The 20,490-nt window shown below is 47.0% G+C and overlaps 2 protein-coding genes across 4 annotated transcripts in view; both read left to right on the plus strand.

Moving 5' to 3' along the window:
- ZNF592 (zinc finger protein 592) overlaps window positions 1-11,055 on the plus strand; it is a 34,288-nt gene extending 23,233 nt beyond the window's left edge. For 2 of the 3 annotated variants that reach the window (XM_017816946.1, XM_017816947.1), the window contains exons 5-10: window positions 2,453-2,629; window positions 3,408-3,567; window positions 5,983-6,261; window positions 7,313-7,425; window positions 7,999-8,134; window positions 9,313-9,831. In XM_017816946.1, the coding sequence (XP_017672435.1) occupies window positions 2,453-2,629; window positions 3,408-3,567; window positions 5,983-6,261; window positions 7,313-7,425; window positions 7,999-8,134; window positions 9,313-9,831 (1,384 nt within the window). Of the gene's footprint in view, window positions 1-2,452; window positions 2,630-3,407; window positions 3,568-5,982; window positions 6,262-7,312; window positions 7,426-7,998; window positions 8,135-9,312 lie in introns of all 3 variants that reach the window. The other variant, XM_017816945.1, reaches the window with a different exon arrangement.
- Window positions 11,056-11,823: 768 nt separating this feature from the next.
- Window positions 11,824-18,559, plus strand: SEC11A (SEC11 homolog A, signal peptidase complex subunit). The gene is made up of 6 exons (XM_017816948.1): window positions 11,824-11,954; window positions 12,067-12,176; window positions 13,847-13,996; window positions 17,294-17,413; window positions 17,884-17,941; window positions 18,082-18,559. The coding sequence occupies exons 1-6, from the start codon at window positions 11,904-11,906 to the stop codon at window positions 18,130-18,132; spliced, it is 540 nt and encodes a 179-aa protein (XP_017672437.1). The 5' UTR covers window positions 11,824-11,903; the 3' UTR covers window positions 18,133-18,559.
- Window positions 18,560-20,490: the final 1,931 nt, after the last annotated feature.

The raw sequence follows: 20,490 nt of genomic DNA on the forward strand, positions 1-20,490 counted from the left end.
TTGTTACTTGCAGAGCTGAAAAGCTGAGGAATTCTGTAAATCCCTCCCAGGATCAGCTTGACTTTTGTTGCTTCTCTTTATATCCCTATTTCTCTTGAATTTCTGGTGGATCAGTTTGGTTTGCGTTTTGTGATAAGCCCTTATTCTCTCTCCTTTTCTGCCAGTACCCCAGTGCATTCAATTAAATTTGGGATGGTTGTTTGTTTTGGGGTTGAGTCATGGCTAATGATTGCAGTGAAAATGAGAACGGGCTTCTGCAGTTAAAAAGGAAACCCAACAAGTCTGTCCTAAATGCTCCTTTCCTCTTGGCTCTAAGTGTCACTTCCCCACCTTTTCCAAGCCCCTTCCAGCTGTCCCCACTGATCTGGAACTCATTTGCCTGCTTTGGTGCCATTTGGAGAGTTGAGGGGCTGGAAGGTGACGGCATAGGAAGTGTTCAGAGGGTTAAGACAGCATCTTGTAGCTTTATCTCCTCTCACAGGATGCCTTCCAAGACTTTTAGCCACCCCTCCTTGCCCTGAGGGATCCGGGAGTGCTGGGGATGATAGCAGAATTTGCAATTTGCAGGAATTACATGGCAAGCCTCTTGACATCCTCCATCCACTTTGTTCAGCTAATTAGTTTACTTTATCAAACTTTGTCCTTCTGGCACTGGGCTTCTTAATTACTAAGTGGCTGTTGTTTAAGCTTACATTTACTGTAAATTAAATTAACTTGTGATCATTTGACCCTGAGTTAGTGCTTATTTCATCCCTCATTCTTAATGAAGTACTTCCCAAAACCAAGCGTAATACAGAACCATCTCCTGCTAGTTCAGGGAGTGTTTGTGGAAGGAGCCCGTTGGATATTCCTGGATGTACCAGCTATTCCTTACTGGCAGGATTAGCATTTGTTCCTCCATTTATACTCGGGGAATTATTTTTCCATGATAACGTGGTTCTGTACTAGAAAGTCTCTCTCTCTCCTTGTCTCACATGGATGGAGGATCGGGCTTGAAGGCAGAGCTGCCCCATCAGAATGTTTTCATGCTCCCCCAAAGATGACACTGGCTTCTGTCACCGCTTCCCTCTCAAACACTAAGAAAACAGCATTTCTGTGTTTTCTTAAAGTGGAGGGGAGAGGGTTTGGCTCCTTTCAGGCTGGCTTCTGCCTAATGATCTTTTGAAGTGTAACTTCAAAGCTTGGGCTTGTTTCCTAAACACTGTTGGGAGGCTCGTTCGGAGGGAAGGATGTTCCAGCGGCTTGTTTGTTTTTGATATGGGCTTGGAGCTGCTCCAGTTATGTGATAGCTGGGGTCCATCTGCACCAAACGCAGACCTGACAGCACCATGGGCAAACGCAGCCCTCAGAGCAGAGGAAAAAAGGTATTTATGAGGAGGGGATTATCCCCTGCGTGTCTCATGCATCCCACTATCCCTGAACTGCCCAGCTGAGCTCCTCTGCTCTAACGGAGCACGTGCAGTGCTGGCTTAAGCAGGTATGCACTGTTGTCATTGTCGTGGAATCTTCTTAGGAGAGACTATTCTGGTCCCAGGTCAGCAGAGCTGCACCTATGAGATGATAAACCCTGTGGCTGGTGTTCCTGAGGCAGATGAGGGCAGGTGTCTGCACCCTCATGTGCCCTTGGAGTGTTGGAGCGTGGCAGGCAGATCTCGGGTTGAGTATTAAAGTCAAACACGGTAAGGCTGCTGATTGTTGCCATCTTGTGGGAGTATAAGGCAAGACCTGTTGCAGGTGTGTGTTGGGAGGAGAGGCAGGCTGGGACCAGCAGGGTGGCCCTGCACTCCTCTTGGCCGTGTTTCCAGCTGCCAAGAAGAATCCTGTGACTCAACGTGCAACCTCTGCTCCCCCCTCTCTCTCTCCTCCCAGAGCACCCACCCAGCTCTCCCAGACAAGCACTTTCTAGGCAGCACCTATATCTTAATGATTTTAATGATCTTAATCAGTTCCTTGGGTGTTTCTGTTGCTGTTTTCAGTATCTTTGCTGTTGCTGTCGTGATATTCTAGAGCTTGGTGACATGAGAAGCAATTGATGATGTTTTCGTAGCTGGATATTCTTTCTCTTTTTATTTTATACTAGGGACTAGCTGGTATTTGTGCTGCTTATTGCTACCTGAAGATCTCACCAGGTACTTTTACTGTAATCCTTCATTTGTACCTGTGCTGGAATTGGCTTTCACAGGTACAGGGCTGACATTCTGCTCAACCATATCTTCCTTATTTTTGGGGTTGTTCTAGTCTCGGAAGGTTTCTTTTGTAGATCTTGTTTGCTTGTTTCTTAACATGGGGTTATGAGTTCTGCCCAGAATTCTTGTATCATATTCCTCCTTGACTCTTCCACGTTAATATGCAAGAAACCAATCAAGGACCTGCCACCACCTAGTCCTTGCTTCCTGGTCCTTTCCTTGAGTGATGGAAGCTGTAACTCAGCTCTTTTCCATGCCTCCCACAGGTGCATCCATTGTGGAGTTGTCTTCATGACCCTCGCCATGCTCAAAGTGCACATCCACGAGAAACACTGCGAAGTCTTCCACAAGTGTTCTTTCTGCCCCAAGGCCTTCAAGTCAGCTGACAGCACCGTGGCTCACATGGCCAGCCAGCACCCAGCAGAACCTCACAAGACTACTCAGTAAGTGGTTTGGCTTTATCTCTTCTCCTCCTTTGCTGGGTAGCTCCAGGATTCCCCCTTTCCCTCCCAGTCTTTTTTCTGGTTTTGGTTTCCATACTCATATAAGATCAGCTGCTGCTTTGTCTGTTCTGAGCCAGAGCATGCTCTCCTTGATACAAACACTGTCTCCTGGGCAGGAAGAGAGGAGTTTGGGCTGGGAAGAGCTGAACATCCATAAAAAGAACTTAATTGTCACATCTTTGTCCAGCAGGACCCACAGTGGCACCTCATGGTAGATGGCTCCAGGGCAAGTGCTGCATCTGGCACTCGAAGAGGAGAGTTTCCCCATGGAGCATTGCCCCCAAAAATCACTAGACAGAAACCTTGTGATTTTTCTACTCTGTAGCTTTTCCATCCAAGGCTTGAGCTAGTGCCAAAAATGTATGTTTTAAGGGAGGAACTATGGAAGGGTGGGATTGAGAGCAGTGTGTAGCCAGCTGGAATACTTTGGGTTTGCTCCCATCTGTCTGTGCTCACACACACACACACACACACACACACACACATAGTTATGCATATGCACAGAAGTAAACTTATTTTTAGCAAGCTGTGGTATGTGCCTGAGGCATTTTGTTGTTCTTCCCAGTCAAGTTACTGGTTCAGTTTACCCAAGTGGGTGTGTCTTGACAATACACGGAGAGCATAGCCCTCCTCAGAAGCCCATCCCTTTCTGGAGTTGCTAAATTCCACTGTTGTCTTAAGGAAGAGAGATTGAATTTACTTTCTTTAATTGTTTCAGGGTGATCTACAAATGTTCTTGTGAGACAGTCTTTAACAAGAAGAAGCTGCTCCAGGAGCACTTCCAGCAGAACACCAGCAAGTTGTTAGTGGGAGTGTTTAAGTGCCCACAGTGTCAGCTGGTGTATATGCAGAAACAGCAGCTAATGCAGCATGTTAAGGTAGGTAACTCCCCCCCACTAGTGCAAGATCCTATTCTTTGAGTTTACATCAATCATGTGAGAAAATTGCTTCAAGAAGTGGAGGGTTCTTGAGGAATATATTAGTGGAAAAACAGACTACGGTGATTTACAGGATCCAGAAACCACTTAGTGGAGTGGTTTGTGTTAGTTCATATTAATGCAGGCAGTTCCTCTCATCTAGATGTATTTTAACTGTATGACAAAGGCTTGTTTATCACAAGATGGTTTGGGTTGGAAGGGACCTCAAATCTCATCTTATAACACCCCCTGTCATGGGCAGGGACACCTTCCACTAGACCAGGTTGCTCCAAGCCTCGTCCAACCTGGCCTTGGACACTTCCAGGGATGGGGAGTGCACAACCTCTTAAACCCAGAGAAGGGATTAAATTAAGGTGGCAGCATTATCTTTGGCTGGCAGACAGGGAGAATTATTCTCTGCCCACAGTGTTAATCCATTTGTATAGTGAAAGCTGAATCTGCCTCTTTTGGATGCTCACCTGGAGAGCTTTGGCCCCTTTGCAGCTGCCTCAGAGAGGGGTTACATGGCATTTAACATCCTCAGTCCTTGGCTGCTCTGAACCACACCAGCCTCCAGGAGAGGAGTGACAGAGGCAGAAATGACTGCCCTGGAGGTACCAGCCTTGCAGATCTGATTATCCTATAAATGTACAAATGCCACATTTTTCTGTTATCTAACTCAGTATGATTCTATGTACAATGTCTTAACAACACTGCCATGGAAGTCCTCTCCAAAGAGTTCTTGGTGGCATTCTGAAGGAAGAGCTTGCAAAGTCTTCTTTCCCTTTGATCAGGATAAAAAAGGACATATTTCTCTTTCATCAGTGACTTTATTTTGTTTACACTTACTGAAAAAGCAAGAAGATTCATTAGCTCACTCCTGAAAGCAAAACCCATTCAAAATCTTTGCTTTCTCCCCCATGCCTTTAACTTGCAAATGTGGAAGCGCTTTGCATGCAGTAATGAATTACAATTTGTAGCCCTCCTCTGAAGTCGATGATCGCTAATCTCCTTGCATTATAGAGTTGAGATTAAGGCTGGGACCTTCAAAGAGACATTCAACCCCAGTGCTGAAAGGCTGGAGTTGAGGTACACAACTTGTGGTTCGTTTGCAGATCCCACCCTCAGGGTGCAGGAGCATCCCGAGATCTCTACCACAAAACTTCTGCCTGTTAACCATGAGGCTGTTTGGCCATCAGCAGGTCTTTGAGGTGGTAATTGAAGGCTTTCTGGCTTCCCTTCATTTTACCATGCTCCTAGTTTATTTTCCCCCAGTGGTGCAACAATGCAGTAATGGGCACTAAAACACTCTGGAGATTTCCAGATGGGGAGAAAAGGGACCTGTCTGTGTTCCTGAGTATCTGGCAGTGCCCTGGAGCATGAAAAGCTTCTGTGGCCATCAGCTGGATCAGGTGCAAAGCACACAGACTTCTCAGCTGAGACCCTGTGTTTGGAGTTTTGTTTGGTGTCTAACCCATAGAAACACTTCCAAAGGCCTGGGGCTTTCGTGTGTTGAAACTTTACCCGTTATTAATTACTGTGCACAATTAAACCTCTAAATTAGCCTTTTGTGTGGATGAACTGTTGTTGTTCCTAGGGGAGTTTCTTGAGGTTTCTTTGGTATGTTGCTGTTTTACTTGCTTTTGCTTTCCCACAGCTCTTCATTTTTGGATTATTTTCTTTATGTTCAATTTTCTTTGTTAAAATAACTTTTTAGGGGACTTCGGATTTTGGCCTGTTGAATAATTAAAGAGCCTGGAGCCGCATTCCTTATAAGGCAGGTCTCTGGCTTTATGCTTGGTATTATATGGCAGGAGCTAAGTTTTGAACTGTGAAAAATGTAAATAGCAATAGCTGGGGTAGAATTGAAGGAACTAGGGTTGAAGAAACTTAAAGGTTGTCTCTTCCCTCCCTTGAGCAAAGATGAAGCAACTTTGGAGCCCCCAAGATACCAGAAAACATTTAGTTCAGAGCTCTGTGTTTAATACCATTTAATACCAAAGCTCTGTGGTTTTAGAGCTTAAGCTCTTGAAATAATGACAATTAACATTTCTCTTCCATTACATCTTCCCTATTTAACCAGAGTTCCCAGGGCTCATCCAAAATGCTAAACAGGCAGCACCAAGGAGCTGCTGTTGTCATGCAGGAAACAGAAACAGAAGCTTCATGTTTCTTAGGAAAATCTCTTGCTTGGGAAAGCACCACAGCCAGTTTCCAGGAGAAATGAAAAAACGCACAGGAGCAAGACACCAACACATTGTTTGGGCAGTGGGGACTTAAATTATTGTTCAAATAATAAATAGTATTTATTTACAAATGTGCGTAAGTGAATTACGTATAAATGTTGTTTGTGTTTCCACTGTTATTATTATCCAGGGTGTTCATGGAGTCCCCCAAAATCCTGAGGAGCTCTCAAACTTTCGGCAGAAATCTGAGAAGGCTTCAAGGAACCAGGTTCATGCCTCACCAAAGGAGCTGTCAGTAGCCAATGGGACTTCCCACTCCCCTCTGACGAGGAAGGACATGAGGGTGGAAGGACACAATCCCGAATCCAAGTCCAGACTGAGAAGAAGTGGTTGGACTTGCAAGGAATGTTCACAGTGGGTCCCTGATCGGGAAACCTATGTGTCCCACATGAAGAGAAATCATGGAAGGGTAAGGATTCAGATGAGACATTTAAACTGGGGAACTGGGGAGGAGTCCCAGGCTCCTGCACACCAGGCCTCTGTGCAGGGCTGTCATTACAACTGCAAATCTCAGTTTTGGGAGTTTCACCCAGCTTAGGCTTTATGTTGCCTTGACCTACTTGTGTCAAGCTAATCTTTGTCACTGGCAGAACATAGGCCAAGATGTTGTGTGCAGCCAGATTTCTTAGTATTTTAGCATCAGGACTTCTTGTTTGATATACTGAGTCACCAGCCATGAGCAGAGGCTGTGGAAATCTGGAACATGCTCTTTGATTCCTTCTAATGTGGTTTGGGGAGGGCTGAATTATCCCACTTGATAAATACCAAGAGACGATGGGGGCAGGGTCAGAATGCTAGATTTTCTCATTTGAATTCTGTAGAGGTAGGAAATTGGCCAAATATTTCAGTGTAATACATATACGTGTTCGTTAAACAAGTCTAAGAAGATTTTAAGTGGAATAAAATCTGCATGTGGGTTATAGGCAGGGCTGTAGGAAGATTTTGGAGGAGGCTGGTTATGGGGCAGAGTTGATTAGTGGGATGTGGATATACATGGATAGCAGGAGGGACTGTGTGATGCTCTTTAACATCTTACCCTTTTCTTGTGCTGAATTATGAGGAGAGAGAAGGGTAAGTGGACTTGTACTTCATTGGGGTCCTGCTGCCTTCTGGGGTTGAAGGGACCTTCCACTGAGTTCATTCTGCGGGGGGGTCCTGGAGTGAAATGAGCCCAAAGGAGAAGCAGCTAATGCAATTCCTATTAAAAATCAGTAAAATTAAGCATGTGCTTTATCTAGTCCTGTTTTTTATAAGATCAGTTCTGGTATTAGCCAACTGTTGGGCTGAGTCTAAATAGGACTCCAAAGTCTCAGAGATCTTTATCAGTGCAATTAGATGTTATGTAAGGGATTTTTTTGCATCTGAGAGGTCATATCCAGTTGAAGAGCACGGGAATGTTAGAATCCAGTCAGTGCCTTCCATCTCCCTGCTATTAAAACATGTTTCTGTTCCTCTGCTAGTCCATGAAGAGATACCCCTGTCGCCAGTGTGAGCGCTCGTTCAACGCCTCCAACAGCTTGCGCAGACACATCCGCAATAACCACGACACAGCAAAGAAAGTTTACACTTGCTGGTACGTACCCAGTGCCCTTTTTCACACTGCTTTTCAGCGACAGGCTAGTCCTTCAAGGTTGGAAGTTGTAATAGCTCGTGTCTGCTGCTCCTGTCTACTCCAGACTCTTTAAGTTATTGGAGGGAGAGTGAGGAGAAGAATATGTTAAACACAAGAGATTTGGTGGTTAAAACAAGTCCTTGCTTTTGACTGCACAATGAATGCCCTTTGGAAACTTAGGGGAAGGTGTGATTTGAGGTCTGCATGTGCAAAATGAGATTTACATTGTGCACCGTTGTGAAACAGCCAATAACATATTGGGCAAGTCTTTTGCTGATTTGTGGTTGGTGTGGTCATGCACCACTCTTGTGCCTTCTCCTTGGGTGCAGAAGGTGTGTAAAATGCTAAAGAATCAGATCTATTCTAGTTTTCTCTCAGGGGTAGTGTTTTATTATTAAAATGATGCTTTGCTGCATATTTTGGTAATCTAATGGTAGATTACTCACCAGTCTTGTCTCCAATGACACCTCTTGGTCTGGCACAATACAAAGAGCATTTCCTCTAATAAATTGTTTTCCTTTTTGTATTTTCAAGGTACTGCACAGATGAAAATCAGACATTTCCTCAGCCATTCATGCTGGAGAACCACATCAGCCTCATGCACGGCATCAAAAACCCAGACCTATCCCAGATGGCCAAAGCGAAAGCTCCAGAGAGAGACACAGCAGAAGTAACTGATGTTATTTTCATGAAAAATAAACGTCCAGTTAAATGTACCCAGTCAGTAGCTGTTCACTTGGGGTGTTGAGTCGAGCTGCAGCCTTGTGCCAGTCAAACCCTCCCATCCATAGGGCAGATTTCCTTCCCCCTCTCCATTCCATCCAGCCTGCTTCTCTCTTGCAGGGTCAGGAGCAGCACTGAGAGCACAGCTGAGCTGCAGCAGCACCAGGACAAGGGAGTCTGCGTTTTTCAAGATTTTTTTGACCATGTGGCTCTGTGTTTTACTGACCTTTTTTCAGTCTACTTTGTAATTCAAGTTTGTTATGACCTTTGTTTTCCCCTGCCATCCTGTTCATGACCATGGCACATTTTTCTTCTTTCTCTCTTACGTTTTCTGCTAGTTATAAAAGATTTATTTTCTGTTTTAAAATACTTACTAGATCCATTACCTGTGAGAACTGCATTTCTCCTAAGTAGGACTGTGTAATTTCGTATAGCAAATGTGTAATATCTTGGGTTGGTTTGGAGTGGAGGTTTGGCTGATTGGGCTTCTTCGCTCCATTATTTTAAAAATATACTTTTTGCATATCACTGCAGGAACATAAGCAAGTGAGCCATCATCATGGGAGAAGAAGCTACAGGATTCTTAGAGAGAGAGGATGAGTTACTGAGAGATGCCACAAAGACAAAGCTTTCAGGGGAAAACTTTCAGAGTTAAATTTGAGAAGCATTGTCTGGGCTAATGACGACCCCATGTTCCTCAGCTGTCCCTGCTCTGTGGGCTGCTCCTTCCCACACCAAATTGTTACACAGAGAGGTTGTGGCTGCCCCATCCCTGGAAGTGTTCAGGGCCAGATTGGACAGGGCTTGGAGCAACCTCATCTAGTGGAAGGTAGAACTGGATGATATTTAAGGTCCCTTCCAACGTAAACCATTCTAAACTCTCTTTCTCCATCACTTTTCTGCCCAGCCAACCTCTCACAGCATTCCCATCTTATGTCACAGGACAGCAGTTGAGATCCTGCCCATGGGGTAAGGTGTTTGGGTACTGGTAGGGAATGGAATGCCCCAGGAATCCCTTGGGCATGGCTTCACCCTCAGGTGTCTTCAGACACACGTGTGGATTTTAGCACTTATTATTCTGTGGGTTCAAGCAGTGAAGTAACTTTTTAATCTTGTTATTTTCAGGCAAAATCTCCAAAGAGGATGGCACCGGATGAGCTGGGTCAGGCAGAGACCACTGTGGGTTTGGATGAGCCACCATCCAAAAAACTGAAAGCACCTTGGAAATGCGCCAAGTGCGGCTTCACGACGGACACCCGGACTGAGTTCCAGGAACACATACCTCGGCACAAGACCGACAGCTCCACCTTCCAGTGCTTGTTCTGCGGCCTGTGCTACACCTCCCACATCTCTCTGAACAGGCACCTCTTCATTGTTCATAAAGTCAAAGATGAGGAGGATGAGGAGGAGGAGGAGGAAGAAGAGGAGGAGGAAGAGGAAGATGAAAGGCAGAAGTATCAAGTGGAGATGAGTGAGAATGGACACGAGAGCTACAATGGAGAGCTGAACACTAGGGCAGTAGAGGAGAACAAATACAAAGAGTGCAAAAGTGACTCAGCTCTTTGTGAGCACAGTCAGACGTGTGGCGCAGAGGGCCCCAACAGCACCTCACAGAACAATCATGCAAAGTCTCTTAAGACTTAAAAACAAAAAAAAGCCCTTTTGGTTGGTTGGGGTTTTTTGGTTGGGGGGTTTTTACTCAAAATACAGGGTGGGGATTGGGGCAAATCTTTGAAATATTCTGTTGATTTCTTGGGATGGACATTGCTTTCCGTTAACTTCCATTTGTAAGGGAAATTTAAAATCAAAAAAAAAAACAAAACCAACCCTGCCATTGCATCCTAAGCACTAACTCTCTGCCAGCCCAGAGAGGTGAAAAGGGAAAGCAGGGCCAGAATCCTTGCTGGAGCTTGGCCAACTCCTGAGGATCCAGGAGCACTTTGCAGCTGCAGTTTCCTTCAGACGAGCTCTCCTCCTTCGAGTGTGCACTGCCTCAGCCTCTGCCCGGAGCCCCAGCCACGACTTCCCTATCTCCCTTTCTTTCTCCTATTTATGGCTTCTTTTTTCTCTTCCCATCCTGCCTTTGTGTTACTCATTTTAACTCATAATGCTGGCTCAGCAAAACGCGCTTGTCAGGATTGTGCTGGTCCAGGATCCACGTCACAGGGGACGGGTTCGAGCTGTGAGTTGTGCTGGTTATTCTTAATTGCCTGAATAACAACCTGCTTTTCTAAAATGCAATTTAATGAAATGTCTTGGACATGAATCATCCTCAGAGAGGATTTTGTAGCCCCTGTCCTCCTAGGTGAGCACAGTTAAGGAGGGCCTGGTCCCCCTCGTGTGTCAGTGGAGTTGTGCTGCTGGAAGCCACCAGGATGGGTGCTGCCAGGCCTGGTGCTTAGTGGCTTGTCCTGATGGGGAGCTTGGGCAGGTTGGCAGTATCACCAGAAGGGGGAAACATCACCTGCTCCATCTGTGGGGTCAACTGGAGTGAAACCATCCTGGAGCTTCTGATGGCATCGGTGCCAGGGCTCTCTGACCAGCTCTTTTTGAGGGGAGAGGAGCAGAGCAGAGCTCACAGAGGCATTGGAACCAGTGGGAGCCATTGTCCTGCGGCGTGGTGGGGCTGGTGCTCCAGCAGTAGCTCCTCTCCTGCTGTGGCTCCACATTGCCTATCACTTAGGAGATGTTTCTTTCTATGTAGTCACATTGACTCTTTCCTCCCTCATTCATTGTCACACCCGCGCTTCATGTAATATAATTACCTTCTATACCATTATTTTTTTCATTCTGTTGAGCCAGAACCCCGCTCCTTATTGTTTACTCTGATGATGTTTAAATAATTTAAGAACTATTTATCTCCTTGCATTGGGCTCGTCGCCATCTCATCTCGCCATGTTTGGATACAGCCCCTTGGGGCTGTCTGGATGTTGGGTGGTGTGTCGGTTGATGAGTAGGGTTTGGATGAAATGGGCCATTGGTTGTATGGAGGGTTGTTTAGATGGGGTGTCAGTTAGATGGGATGTTTGGGTGCATGGGTGTCACTTGGATGTGTGTGTCAGGTGAATGGGTGTCAGATGGGGGCTGGTTGGATAGGAGTTAGTTTCAATGGGTGTTGGTTGGATGGGATGTTCATTGGATGGGGTGTTCATTGGATGGGCCATCAGTTGAATGGACTGTTGGATGTGCAGTGTGTGTTAGATGGGTGTACATAGGATGAGTGTGCATTGGATGGGATGTTGGTTGGGTGTTGTGTCGGATGTGGGGTGTAGGTTGGGTGAGGTGTCAGGTGGGGTGTTGGTTGGATGCGGTGTTGGACGGGGTGTTTTGGATATGGGGGGTCGGTTGGATGGGGTGTCAGGTGGGATGTTTTGTTGGATGCGGGATGTCTGTTGGATGGGGTGTCGGGTGGGGTATCGGTTCATTGGGGTGTCGGTTGGGTGGGGTGTTGGTTCACAGCCGTGTCGGTTGGATGCGGGGTGTACGGTGGGATATTGGTTGGATGCGGTGTTGGATGGGGTCTTTCGTTGGATGTGGGGTGGCGGTGAGCCTCGGGGACGCGTTCCCGGTGCCCTCCGCAGAGTTCGGGATGGGGAGCACCCCCGGCCCCCCGAGCGGATCCACCCCCGGAACCGCCCACCCCGCGCGGCGGAAGCGGCAGTGACGCGCCGGAAGCGGAAGCGGGGCCGGCCGGGCGGGAGGAGGCGGCGGCGGCGATGCTGTCGCTGGACTTTCTGGACGATGTTCGGCGCATGAACAAGCGGCAGGTGCCGGATGGGGCAGGGGGTCCAGGGTGGTCCATGGGGCCGGGGGGTGGGGGGGTCGGTCCGCCCTGCCCTGTGCGGGCGGCGGGGCCTGACCGACCCACCCCCCCCTCAGTTGTACTACCAGGTGCTGAACTTCGGCATGATCGTGTCCTCCGCCCTCATGATCTGGAAGGGGCTGATGGTGGTGACGGGCAGCGAGAGCCCCATCGTGGTGGTGCTGAGGTCAGTCCCGGGGGTGTGGGGGGTTAAACCCCCTGCGGGGTCGGGCCCCCGACGGGGATTCCCTGGGGAAATGGGGCAACTGGAGGCTCCTGCCCCGGGCCCGGCGGGCGAGAGGCTCAATGAGAATCCAGGCTCAGGAATAGAGAGAGAAGAGGAAGTGGGTAAAAACAGCATCTCGCCCACTGTTCTGTCAGCTGGCTGGGCTGGGCTTAAGGGGGCTTGTGAAAAAGAAAAAGAGGGACTTTATGAACAGGCAAGTAGGGGACAGGACAAGGGGAATGGCCTCCCACTGACACAGGGCAGGGTTACATGGGATACTGGGAAGAAATCCTTCCCTGTGAGGGTGGTGAGGCCCTGGAACAGGTTGGCCAGAGAAGCTGTGGCTGCCCCGTCCTTGGAAGTGTTCAGGGACAGGTTGGATGGGGCTTGGAGCAACCTGGTCTAGTGGAAGATGTCCCTGCCCATGGCAGGGGATGGAACTGGATGGGCTTTAAGACCCACTCCAACCCAAATCCTTGTGGGATTCTGTAGTTCTGTGACTGTCCATTACAGAGGTTGTCCTGAGGATCGAGGATATCGCTGTCACTGGATGTTTTGGGTATAAGATGTTGCCCTTGCAGCAGCACTGTGCAGTGGGTACCACCAGGGCTGGTACCACCAGTGCTGTTACCAATGGTGTTACTCCCACCCTCCTGCTGCCTCGGACAAATTCTGTGAGCTTCCATTGGATGCTGGCACAGATGCTGTTTGGTGTCCACACTGGCCTTTCTCTGTGTTTCTGTTTGGTGTTCATGATGTAGAAATGATGTAATGCCACGACCACGTGGCACTTACCAAAACTCCCTCCTTGATGCAAAGCATAAGGTAGATGTTTCCTGCCGTTCCTCCCAGTGAGTAAGACGGGGGACTCTGAGGTCACATCTCTTCAGCGATGTGATCTGCTGTTCTGAAGAGCAGCTGCTGCGCAGTCTCCAGATAAAACATGAATGTACGCGGAACTTAAAGTTCATCTTTCTGTTTTGCATTATTTATGTGGAATTAGGAAGACTAAGTAGTTGCTAACAATTGCCATTTACAAGACATGAGAAAAATAACTTGAGTCAAGGTGCCTGAAATGAGATCATTAAGCAAAGCGATGAATCACAATAATGAATTTTTCTCACGCGCATCTGTTCCAGATGGGAATTCAAGAGTCCAGTATTTTCAATGCTTTGTTCCTGAGGACAATCAATCTGTAAAAAATAAATTAAATAAAAAAGCTTGCAGCACTGCCAGTGTTGCCCTGCCAGAGGTGAGCTCAGAAATCAAAAGATACTGTTTGTCATCAGCTTTTTGCTTATTCAGAAAGCTTTTCCTATTGGATGTGCTTGTAACACCAGGTGCTGGCAGTGCTCTTGTTCCGAAAAATCCAAACTGCTGGTACTGTGGTGATTGAAAACCTGATTGCAATAGAGGTTACACACCTGCCTGATCTCCAAGGTGGTTTTTCTTGAGAGCTCTTTATCAAGGTTCCAACCAACCTGGCCTTGAACGGTTCCAGGGATGGATGGGGCATCCACAGCTTTTCTTCTCATCAAGGTTCTTTGAGATTTTTCTTAAAGGACTATAAACTCTGAAACCTGATTCTGAGCGTTTAAATATTGTTCAATTGCTCCTCTTCTCTCTTTCAGTGGGAGCATGGAGCCTGCGTTCCACAGAGGAGATCTCCTGTTCCTCACGAACCGAATTGAAGATCCAATCAGAGTGGGAGAAATTGTCGTCTTTAGGATAGAAGGAAGGGAAATTCCTATAGTCCATCGTGTCCTGAAAATCCACGAGAAGTATGTTAAGGGTCTGGGGGGGTTCTACTGCTGTTATGTACCTAAATGATATTATTCCTCATGTCCTTGGGTTAACGAGTGGCTGGGATGTCAATAATAGATATCCAGGTGCTGTGGGAAGTAACGCAGAAGTTTCAGAGAAGCAAAATCTGCCCTCCTTGGTTTACTTGGAAAGATCATTCAGTAGAAAGCACAAGCTGGAGAGTCTGTGCCAGTCTCCTGGACTCTCCAAGTTGTAGAATTACAGAATGGTTTGGGTTAGAAGGGACCTTAAAGCTCATCTCTGCCATGGACAGAGACATCTTCCACTAGACCAGGTTGCTCCAAGCCCCATCCAACCTGGCCTTGAACACTTAATGGATGGGGCAGCCACAGCTTCTCTGGCCAACCTGTTCCAGGGCCTCACCACCTTCACAGGGAAGAATTTCTTCCCAGTATCCCATGTAACCCTGCCCTGTGTCAGTGGGAAGCCATTCCCCCTTGTCTTGGCACTCCAGGCCCTTGTCCCAAGACCTTCTCCAGCTCTCTTGGAGCCCTTTAGGCACTGGAAGGCTGACACCACTTACTGTGTCCTGTGCCATCCTTTCCACCCCGAGCTGCTGTGCTGTGCTGTCTCCCGTAGTACAGCTGCATTTGTGTGTGTGTGAAGTGACTCTTGTAGAGGCAGAGCTGTGGCAGGGAGTATTTCGTGTGTAGAATGTGATGTTTTAAAGCTTATAGTCCTGGTTCCTGCTGTCCTGCAGAGTCTGTGTGTTTCATCCCTGTAGGAAGTTGTGTGTTGTTATGCTCAGAGTCTCCATGTACTGTTTAATCTCTCAGCACTGGGCAGGTTGTGTGTGTGAAGGAACGAAGTCAGTGGTTTGGTGGCTGACCAGTTGTCTGGCCCAGCTCAAGGTCAACCAGCTTTGTGCACAGAAGTAGTGCAGCTGGAATCCTGGCTCTGAGGGAGCAGCACCTTTCCCAGGAGGCAGAGCAGATTCTTTGCTGTTCAGATTTATTCTGTACCCAAACTTTGAACAGTGTTGGTTTTCAAAGTGCCATTCTTTGATACCACTAATTTAAAAAGAAGGTCAGTTTACAGGGTGAATTTGATACCTAATGTTGCACATGCACTTTTTGTGATGTTGTGGGTACTCTTTTAGGTGAAATACAACTTTCCTCCTTCCCTGTTCTGTCCAGCAGTTCCTCTCCAGATGTTACCCACCTTTCTTTTTTCTGCCTAGCTCTGTCTCTAGATATTAAGGTATCCAGCACTACTTTTTGTTTAAATGTAATATGACCTTAGTGCCAATACTGGATTCTGTGAGGTAAAGCTGTTCTCTAGTATTTTAGGTTTCATTTAACTAAAACAACCAAACCCAAACCTGATCTTTATGTTAGGAGGGAGAAACTGAAAAAATCCATATTGTGACCTGAAGGCAGGACTTGGGTGTCAGCTGCTTCTTTCACTACTTAAATAATAGTTTTCTGATGCCAATTTAGAAGTGAGAGGTCTCTGCAGAAGTTGACAGGAGTGTCAAAATGCAGGAAAACAGAAACAGTGTTTTTCATGATTATGTGGCAACTTAGGCCCCAGTTCACATCAGTATTGTGTCAGTGAGAAAGTGTCTGTTACTTGCTGGCCTTTTCTTCTTGTTTCAGCCCAAAATTGGGTTCATTCTTTATCACTAACAAAGAGTCTGCGGTCAAAATTTACTTAGTGGGTTTGGAACAGGACAGCCAGACCAGCCTTCACTCAGCTCTCAGACAGCAGAGTACTGTGCTTGGGGCTTCTCATACCACGTCCTGATAGAGCCTTGATTGTGCTCAATAAGGTGCTGTGCTCCTGTGCCATCACTCTTCAAAGCTAAACTACATTATCTGCACCTTTGGAGATCTTTATCTTTTCCCAGGCTGTGTCTCTAAGCTCCTGGAGTGTTTGTTGTTCCCACATGACAAGCCAGATGTGCACTGGAGAAAGAGCTGTTCTTTTTCCCTGCCGTTTTTTTCCTTCCAGGTTTCTCCTGTCAAGGAACACATGTTGGTATTCAGGCATGATGAAAACAGCATGAGCTCCAAAGACCTTCTGTGTGCTTTCCTGTGCTGCATTTGATGTGTTGTTTCTGTGAGAAAGCTGAGATCCAAACACTGAGCACACTCCTGCTCAGCCCCTGCCTGCAGGTGCCACAGTGAGCTGAGAGTGCCCGGCTGATCCCTGAGTAGTGGCACAAGCTGAATGGGAATGGCTGGGGAAGGATCTAAAAAACTCTTTCCAGGTCAAAGCAAAGGTTCATCTGCTCCAGGATCTTGTTTCTGGCAAGCTAATTAATTCATCTCAGGATGAATTAAAGAGTATATAGAGATAATTTCCCTGCTTTCTACAAGTTCCAAGTTCAAGCACGAAGTCCCAGTTCTTTATGAATAGCCTCCTTTTCTCTTTTCCATGGAGTATCTGGTTACCTTTTGAATCAATATAATTTTTTAGCAACCAAAATACCCTTGCTCAGAGACACGGTTTAGTTTGTGCTGTGGCTAGTTCTGCATAGCACCTTCTCTGTCTGGTTTTAACCCCTTACCTCTTGAGTTCCTTTTGGTTCCCTCTGGGTCTTGCATTGGAAGAGACAGTGAAAAGCTGTTTGATTGTTGTATGTCATTTGTGCTGGACTGCATCATATCTCCCATCAGCTCTGTCTTTTCCAGGCTGAAGGTCTTTTGCTTCTTGTATAGAAGTGATTCCAGACCTTGTCATCCATTTCTGAACCTTTACCAGTTCTTCCCTCCAATTGCAGAAAAGGGTGTAGGGGGTTCAGCACTGCCCAAAGCATTCCATCTGTAGGCACACCATGAGTTCATGTAGTATCATCATGGTATTATTTAGTTTTTTCCAGTCTCCTTTCCTAATAACTCTAAGTTTCAGCTTGCTTCTGCCCACTGCTGAGTAGAACTGCGTGTTTCAACCCCAGACTCTCCTTCTGGGTGATGTAGGGAACCCAGAACATTTGTGTGAAACAAGAGAAGCATCAGCACGAGAGAGGTCAAAAGCCAAGAGGCTGCACCTGTGTGTGCCTCATCCTGCTGGTTCTGTTCCTAAACTCTGCTGTAAAGCTTGGCTGGGGCCAGAATTCATTCTTTCCTTGGCAGTTTTTTTCCAAACCATCTGCTTTCTGCTGCATTTGACAGAGTTTCCCTGTTTCATCCTGCTCAAATTGTAGGACACGGTTGCTTCAAGTGCCCTTGTGTTGGGCTCTTCACACTTGTTCTGGAACAGCTTTTAACGAGCTCCTTCCCTGCCTTACCTGCCTGTCTTGTCTTTGCCAGGCAAAACGGTGACATCAAATTTCTGACAAAGGGAGACAACAACGCCGTGGATGACAGAGGGCTCTACAAAAGGGGGCAGCACTGGCTGGAGAAGAAGGATGTAGTAGGACGAGCGAGAGGGTGAGTGAAGTTGAAAGTGGTGTGGCTTTGTACACAGCCCTCCCTGAAGCCACATGGGAATTCCCCCTCCTCTTGAGCCCTCCCTGCTGGGTTTTGTGACCTGTCTGAAAGTGTGGAGAGCTCAGAAGAACAGGTGGTTTGGTTCTGAGCTTGGCTTAAGGGGGGATACCAAGCTGTCAGCTGCATCCCGAGATGGTGATGCTGGATGGACATGAGTGCAAGAGCAGCGAATGCTCAGGCTTGATCAGAATTGCCATTAAAATTTATTCTGTGAGGCTCAGCCTTTGTAGGAAATTAAGATCTGAATCAGGCAGAGGCTGAAACACGCTCTAGGGCTCCCACTCAGCCCCACTGCTACAGCTGCCCTGCCTGGGAGGACAAAATCCCCCAGCCTGTTGACTATAGCTCTCAGCATGACTCTTCTGCAGCCTGGAATAGTGTTTGTTTTAAGAAAACCTTTATTCTTGTAGATTCGTGCCATATATTGGAATAGTGACTATCTTAATGAATGATTATCCAAAATTTAAGGTAAGAGCTCTTTTATTTCCTACCTGCTTTTCCCACCCCAGCTAAAATTTCTTCCTGAGAACACAGGCAGAACCCTGTGTCCCGTATGTTTGCTGCTGCAGACGTGTGCGCTCCTGAGTCTCCTCTGCTCTCTCTTCCAGTATGCAGTCCTCTTTTTACTGGGTTTGTTTGTGCTGGTGCATCGAGAATAGCCCTTTGCACTGAACTACGAGGTGAAGGTGCCATGGATTTTTCTAGATGAACGTTTTAAGTAGCTGATGGTCCGAAGTGCCAGGAGGAAGAAGAAAACCTGCATTTCAAAGCTTCTTGCCAGTTTGGGTTTGTTTTGGTTTTTACTGCGTAAGGGCGAATGTTTGTCACAGTATTTCCAATGGTTTGTCACACTTCAGCCTTTTTAGTGAATTTTTATATTAAAAATTTCAGCCAAACTGTTTAGTGTTTGTACTTTGAAGCTGAGCTTCCTCTCCAAGTGCCTCCGGGACCGTGTCCTCAGTCTGTGCCTCACTGGGCCAGGTGCCCTCTCCCTGTGCTGACTGAACTGTCCAATGGTGAGCTGTGGCCGTGATGGTTTTTTGCCAATTCAGAACTGGAATAAAGATTTTTTCCTCTTGCTCAGTACGAGCCCTGCCACGTTCTTTGTTACTGCCCTGCTGGGAGCAGCCTCCTTGCCCAGTTTCTGGGGGGTACCTGGGCTTTGCTGTTGCAGACTGACTCCTAGAGCCACCATCTAACTTGTCCTTTCTTCACAGAGCAATAGCAGCTGCTCCTTTCATCTCTTTTTGGAGAATAATCTGTCCTGAGCTGTAGATCTGTTTAATATTTCTGTTTCTGTAAATCACACCGAAATAATCTGTTTCAAGACTGCAAGGTATTTGGGGCAGAAAATGGCAAAGTATTACTTCATGCATTGTAGCCCTAGGTAACAGAAGGACTGAGATGGGAAATATCCACAGCTGTTTGTCAGGGATGATTTAGCACAAAGCAATACGAAAAATTGCCTAGTTTTGGAAAAGGGTTTCAGGTCTCTGGTACTCCCTGCAGTTGGCCAGGTCTAACAACTCACCTGAAAGCTACAGACTGCCCTGAGGTCTGATTTTAAAAACCCACTTGTCACTATGTGCAACAGCTGTTTTTGTGGGCTTCTCATTCAGGCTCGTGATCCTGCTGGTGTAGATGTGGTGTCAGGGAGAGCCCAGGGCAAAGGTACAAGGTAATTGTAGTTATCAGCTCTTCACACTCCAAGATTCCACAGCAACAGGGATCAGTGCAGATCATCACAGCTGCCACTCACATGGCTTGTGTAAGGCAAAAGCAGTCAGGAAAGGCAAGGACAAAACCCGGTGGGGTGTTCATGGCTGTTTCCAGTCTCTTGCATATGTCCCTCATTGGGTTTGTCAGGTCTGTCCCATCTCTGGAGTTGAATTGTGCCATTAGTTATGTCCATGGGACCATTTTGCTGGTTTTGGTGTTACCTGGTGCTTTGTTCCCTGAGTATGATAAAGCAAAAAATCACCTGTGGGACACTACGAAGAGCCTACGAACAGGTCCTGCCCCCAGCACTGAACCTTGGAGCTGTGGCTCTAAGTAATCGTAACTTAGTAATAAAAATGGTGTGTAATAAAACCTGTGTGTCTTGCTCCCAGTGTTAGAGCCCATGAGGGGAGGATGTGGATACAGTTTCTCTATAAAGCTTGGATTGGATGTTCTTTCAAAAGTCAAACCCAGGCAGCAGCGAGAGAACATAGAATCCCTAGCTGAGAGCTGCCATCACCATGGAGCACTTTTCTGAGGGCTTGGAACACCTTCCTGAGGATCTGGAACAGCATTTCTACCTTTGCAACTTGTGCTGAGGCTGAATTTGTCCCTGCCTTGCCTTCAGCTTGAACAGGTTTTGTGCATAAATGGGATTTTAAATCGGGCTCACACAAAGTGCTGAGTTGAGTTCATCTGAAAGCTGCTAATCAACACCTCACTGGTAGTGCTGCTGCTGCTGCTGCTCTCGAGTCCCCTCCACTTCACACCTTCTCCAAATATCTGAGCATGCAGAAGAAGTTGTGTTCCTGTCACTGATTTAATGTTATAAAAAAAAAGGCTAAAACACAAAGGATTTATGATTATGGAGCAAGGATTAGCTCTTCAACTGCTGAGCCCCCAGTTTTTGGCAGGATGACCATGGCTGGTGTCAGGAGTCCCTGGGGCTGGAGGACGCACTCGTGGCAATGTGGGTGCCAACCCCCACGTGGGCTCTTGTAGGAAGGTGTGCCCTGCACGTGCATGATGCTGTGTGAAGGAATTGACCAGAAAGTGCTTAAAAAATGCAGGCTTGTTGGGGTGGGGGTGAGCTGGAGCTCACTGCAGCCCAGCTTTGGGACTTGTCTCTTTGGGATCTGCAGGTACTTGAGCAGAAACAATTGCCCTAAACGGGGGGCTGTACTGTGGGATTTGGGAATTCATCTCTGCAGCCCGTGCTCTGCGTGTTTTCAGCTCAGTGCAGTTCTGCTACCTGTGGCCGTGAAGTGAGGTGTTGGCTCTAATTAGGAGCCTCACAG

This window comes from Lepidothrix coronata, unplaced genomic scaffold (assembly GCF_001604755.1).
Source record: "Lepidothrix coronata isolate B3197 unplaced genomic scaffold, Lepidothrix_coronata-1.0 Scaffold58, whole genome shotgun sequence".
Classification (NCBI taxonomy): domain Eukaryota; kingdom Metazoa; phylum Chordata; class Aves; order Passeriformes; family Pipridae; genus Lepidothrix; species Lepidothrix coronata.